The sequence below is a fragment of the Vanellus vanellus genome, assembly GCF_965231255.1.
Source record: "Vanellus vanellus genome assembly, chromosome: 7".
In the NCBI taxonomy this organism is placed as follows: Eukaryota; Metazoa; Chordata; class Aves; order Charadriiformes; family Charadriidae; genus Vanellus; species Vanellus vanellus.
The window spans coordinates 30,880,109-30,886,108 of NC_138912.1; the positions used below are offsets into that span (position 1 = coordinate 30,880,109).

Consider the following 6,000-nt stretch of genomic DNA (forward strand, 5'->3'; position numbering starts at 1 on the left):
AAAAATGTTTACATCTGAAGATGCAGCCAGCTGGGGCAGAAGGAACCCACGCTATTTTTTCCTGTCACATTTTTGAACTTATTGATTGGTTGGGCAGGCTTGACATTTAATCAGAGGGGAGGGAAAATACATCATTTGGCTACAGAAAATTAGTTTTTTCTAGATATACATCCATCAAAGCCTTTACAAATTTCTGTAATGTCTTTCAAGATTGATACCAGATTATAGTCTTCAAGTCCTGTGTATCAATGTCAGTCTCTGGCAACAGCATCTGCCATGTGACTGAACAGACAGAAGACCAGCTTGGTCTCACAGCAAATCTGCAGGTTATCTACTAAATTAGTGACTTTCTTTAAGAAAATGGTAGACTTATAATAGAAAAATACATCTGTAAAAAATAAATTACTATAATGATACATGATACATTCCTTTTTTTTTTTCTCCTGTCAGCAAATGTATATTGCAGTTAGCCATTATTTTCTCAAGTAATATAATACAATTCAAGTGATTCAGTGGCAATATTTTACTCTCATGTAATAAACAGTGTTGCACTTAGAATAACAAGTAACATATTAGTTATCTTGACGGTCTGGGTTTTTTTCTGGTGACATTACAATATTTATCAACTGCAGTGAGGACAGTAAAGCCTTAGAAGACACACACTGAGCATCACTACATCATTTAAAAAAAGGAAAAAGAAAAAGATGAAGTCAAAACAAAACCCCCACATCTTCTCCAAGTACATAAAACAAGGAAGTGATTACACAATCACGGTAGAGCGGCTGCATACAGGATAGCATGGCAGGCATTATGTACTCAATATCCAACCAAGCAATTTTGTAATTAATCTTGTGATAGTAATAACTGAGCCTTGTCAAGCTTCTCCCTTATGATCTATGGCCCTGACACCATGCTTCAAGGAGAAATAATGACGCCTTTTTCAGAGCCCACGTCATTTTACTCTGATTGTTGTTTTGGCTACTCTACGTATAGGAAATTCAAAAGACAAGGAAAAGTAGGAAATCATCAGGAATGGATTTGCACAAAGAATAAAAGCTCCTATGGATATAAATGCATATTCCTTGATATATAATCATGGTATACACAGAAAAGAGATTCTTAGAAAAAATGCTAGCAACACTGAATATGCTCATTGGAACATGACAGCCATATTTCAAACAGTTTTAAATAAGTATACATGGGAAGACATGTCTAGTCAAACCTTCTGAGATGGAAATAATTTGAGAAGCCTTGATTAATTGGAGTTTCTAGGTAAAAGTGAACAGAGTATGATTTTTTAATGCCCACGCAAAATAAAGCTCTTTCATCTCATCAACTAGAAGGAGGCACACCCCCTCTGATAAGAAGGAGATATCCAAGAAGAAGAAACTTGAGGAAAGACAGGAAATAAAGAGGAAAAGAGGAAAGAGCACAGATTGGCTCTCTAAACTGTGCTGAACATACTGGATAAAACAATGAAATACGAGTGGCCTGCAGAGAGAGTAAAATGATTAACAATACCATAACCAACACCACATAAGCCCTTGGTGTCTCTTGACATTCTTTTCCAAAACTTCCACCACTTTCCCTTGCAGAATAAACAAATTCACAACTTGCCTACAGTCATACAACTACGGCATGAATTTTTCCGTATTTTTAATAAAACAGGGCAAGTTCAACTCTCATTTTTAACCTGTTTTATTAAAGCTGAAACTGAACAATTTCTGTCAACAAAAATCTTGGGTAGGTATTTACAGCTTTCAGCTGATGAAATGAGACTTTTTCAAGAAACCAAAAATTATTTTTGTCAATGAAACAAAGTAAAATTAATCAGCATCATTCTCCTCTCCCTCTTTTTTTCTAGGCTATGAAAAAACTAATTATTTAGGCATGAATAGCTGTCAAGTAATCCATGATGTCTATCAATCATACTCTTTTAAGCCTCATAAAGCAGGTATACAGTGAATTTACTTCAGTTCATTACTGTTGTAAGTATATTACATATAGCTAACCTGGAAAAGAATTCACACATTTTTTTAAACGAATCTTGAATTATCTGGGATCCATTCCCACTCCACCAGTACATCTACATCCCTCTGTCAGTTTACTTCTGCTAATTTGTCGGTCACTGTTCAATGTACAAACTGCATCACCTCATCAGGATCGACTGCCCAACTGTGCCTGAACTGCCAGACGAATTGGACAGTCTTTCAGCAGGACTTCTAGCATTTCCGCCTACCCCCATGTATCAGCAAAATAATGAGCAGATCTAAATTTATTAGATGCTTTTGCTCTTTGCTAGAGCCGTTGAGACGGAAAAGTTTCCCGCCCCGGCAGAGGACGTCGCTGGCCTTTAGGCGGGGCCTGACCAGGGGATCGTCCCGGCCATTCAGCACCCTGGACAAGTCCTGGCCGTCCAGAACCATGGACAGCTCCGGGAGGCCCGCAGCCCGCGGGGACCCTCTCCCCGGCGCTCTCCGCCTCCCGCTTACGGCTGATTTAACTGCACAACACTCGGGTTAATTGACCGAGGTTCGCCGGACTTCACAGCAGCAAAATTCACTCCGCTGTCAAGGGTCTAAGCAAGAAATTTAATTCTTCTTAAAGGAAAGAAGGTTGTCACGAGTTGATGTAACTTCAGTAAAACAAGTAAAAACAAAACGTCACCACACATGCTCCTTCTGCATGACTTCATTCCTTCAGTGTCCTCAAAATAAAGGGTTAATATCGATCTTTAGCACCAACACATCACGAGGGCTTCTCAGAAATTAATTCCATGCATCCACACAAAGTGCTACCCTGCTCTACACTGCTTAGAAATTTAGCTGGCAGTTACATGATGAAGAATCAAAGACAGGCGGGACAAGAGGAGCCATCCCTGAAGGCCTCTTCAGTTCCAAGTTAAGGCATTACACAAAAGACTTAATATCTATCTGCTATGTGAATAACATTCAGTTTCCAGAGTTGTCACTGCATATGTCACCTTCCAACAAGACTAAATTCATACAAAACATTTAAAAAAATACTCAGCTACAAAACTGCTTATTTCGGTCTCCTTTTTCTTTTCCTCAACATGCGTCACTTCCTCACACTCTAGATAAATTCTAAGACAGACAAGTCATTTTCTAGAGAAGTAATGTGAATTGTGCCCAAAGTGTTTACCAAATTAGTTGTATGTTCCCTTATTCTTGAGGCACATACATCAAAACATCACTTAGAAGTTGTTGCTCCAAGTCTGATAATTTATCAGACTTCTCATCAGCTTCTTAAGTTACTATACATGTATCACCATAGAAGATCCTTCCTTGTCAGCAGAAAGCTTATTAAAAATAAGTCTATGTATTCTTCCTGTCCACAAGAAAGGATTTGGGCAATAGATTTAAAGTAAAAAAAAAGGCACACAGATGTATGTCGCCTGGAGAGAGAGGGAGAGAGACAGAACAAAATACTTTTCAAGATATTTAGAAGGCGTTTCTGACAATTTCAGATTCAGTTTTAAGGCTACAACTTCCACCACTGCCTGAAGGGAACTGAACACTCACCTTCAGAAAGTTTACAAGAAGTACCAACATCAACATTGTCCTGGTTTGTGGTAAAACAGAACCAATTTTCTTTGCAGTAATTTTACTTTTCAGCTACGCCTCTTCTAACTAACTCACTCTCTGAAATTAATGGCATATTTTCCAGACAGTGTTGGCTTCGAGCAGATAACATCTGATATGTATAGTTAATACCAAGGAATGGTATTCAGGGAGGCTTTTGCTTATACTTACTGCTATAACAAGCAAGGTCAGCTAACTTTGTCATGCACCAAGTTGGAGGGTCAGAAGTGTAAAGGAGCATAGAGGGGTCGCATCTGTGGGGATGGTGGACAGGACAGGTGACACAAAACAGACCAATGGGGTATTCCATCCTATCTGCATCATGCTCAGTATAAAAGCTGAGCGATCAAAGGGGTCAGCCTCTTTCTTCAATAGCCCACACCCAAGGAGGACTCCATCTGTTCATCTGCCTTTGATCCTGATCCGTGCATTCCTGAATCTAGTTCCCAAGTTCGGCTCCCATCTGTTGCTAAGTCCAGTCTGGGACTTTCCCAGTACCTGCCGGTGATGTGACTATCATGCTGGGAGCTCCATATTGATTTTGTGTATATATGTCACTGTTTTCTTAATAATATTATTATCTCTTTTTTTTATTGTTAATATTTCATTAAAGTAGTTTAGTTTCTTTTTCACTCATAAGTCTCCCCCTCCCTCTCATTTTCTCTCCTCTCCTGCGAAGGGAGATGCTCTCCCTTCCCTGAAGGGGAGAGAGGTTAAAGAGAGCATCTGTCATTCGTTTTAGTGGCCAGCCCAGCCCAAACCACGACAAACACATACTATTTAAATATAACATATCCCCTGATACAACCTTATTACAATAAACTAAAATATGAAAAGTATTTTATTTCTTGGGTCTTCTTCCAGACAGATGTAAGTAATTACTTAACAGACTGCTTGAACAGCATTTCCATGGAGGAATGATGGAAGTTTCTAAGCAGCTAACTATTTCTGGTCTGGACTTCTCATTCTTTCTGCTCAGCTCACCACGACTGTGGCTCCTCTGTACTTCTTCTGCTGCAATATCACATCTTACAACAATCAATATGTGGGAAATTAGTTTCACATTTTTTGTTTCATACAAGACCTTTTTCTGGACTTTTTATAAAACAAGTTAGAAAAAAAAAAAAAAATCGATTCCACTCTTAATATTATCATTTACAGTCAAGTTTTAGACTTACCTTATGTACGCTTTTAGGGTTTTCAAGCCACGCATAATACATTTCTTCCACATAATTTGAATTACTCCCACTCAGGAATGGTTCTGAGCTTCCTGATGAGGCATACCGTTGGCCATGTAAAAACACCCTTCTGGCTATATCTTGCTTTTCCAGAAGTTTAACGCCATGCCGCTTCAGTGTAGCCGCAAACAACTTCAGATGACTCATGTTTGTTTATTAGACAGAAGATTCAAGTCTATTAATAAAGACAAAATTAAACCTAATCAGAAAAACAGGAAATGAATTGCAGACACATTTCAGCTTCACAGTGAAAAGTTGGGTGCATGGCTAGAGTGCTTTTCAACAAAGCTCAGGCCTAGACATGAAGTTCTCTTCAGGAGAGAGACCACTCCACAACTGATTGTAGAGCTACACTTACAGCAACAGAAGTGTTGCTGACAGCCATCCCCATATCAATCAGTTCACCTCACAGCTTCTGGAACTGATAGCATCACTCTGGCTCCTGAAGCAATCATGATACCACTTGTAACACATCTCCCCTATGCCCCAGTTCCCTGGGAATAAATGAGTGTGCTAATCACTGACTTCTCTGGAGCTCTTGGCAACCAGAACTGCTGTCTCTCTGTTGCAGAGAGCTGCGGCCTTTCACTGAGCCAAACGGGCATAGGTTCAATGAACAGTGTCAGTCGCAAACGCAGCAGTTAAAAAAAAAAAAAAAAAAAAAAAAAAGCCTGCTATCTCAAATTTATGCCATGAATAACGGAGCTGGCAAATAATTAAAAGTGTTAGTTAAGTGTTCATATTGACATTAGCCTTCAATCAAAATAGTGTTACATTAAGAAAAGGCTCGATTTAATTTGCTTTCCTAACTAACAACATTTATCTTGTCCTTCCAGTGACCTCTTATGAGCTTTTTAAGGAGAGCAGATTCCCTGCAATGTTGAACACAGTGAGAAAAACAAGAAGGGTTGAATCTTGGGAATGCTGAACACCATCAGCTCCAGTGCTAGCAAAGGGAATCAAAGCTCACCTTCAGAAGAAAAAGAACAAATGTAGCTTACAATTAAAACAAAAATAGTATAATCTTAATGCTGAAGTTGCTAAAATTGCAAAGGAATAGCAATAATGTGAAAAAAAAAATATTAGCTTTGTTTTCATTTTAGAAGTATTTGGAAATCTACAAGATCATAAGGGGTAGGATGCTAATTAAGAGGAAAAAA

At 38.7% G+C, this 6,000-nt stretch overlaps 1 protein-coding gene across 2 annotated transcripts in view; it reads right to left on the bottom strand.

Moving 5' to 3' along the window:
- OGDHL (oxoglutarate dehydrogenase L) overlaps positions 1 to 4,987 on the bottom strand; it is a gene marked incomplete at both ends in the record, with an annotated part of 51,462 nt that extends 46,475 nt beyond the window's left edge. Inside the window, one exon of one of the 2 annotated variants that reach the window (XM_082486215.1) lies at positions 4,781 to 4,987. In XM_082486215.1, the coding sequence (XP_082342341.1) occupies positions 4,781 to 4,987 (207 nt within the window). The remainder of the gene's footprint in view (positions 1 to 4,780) is intronic. The other variant, XM_082486216.1, reaches the window with a different exon arrangement.
- Positions 4,988 to 6,000: the final 1,013 nt, after the last annotated feature.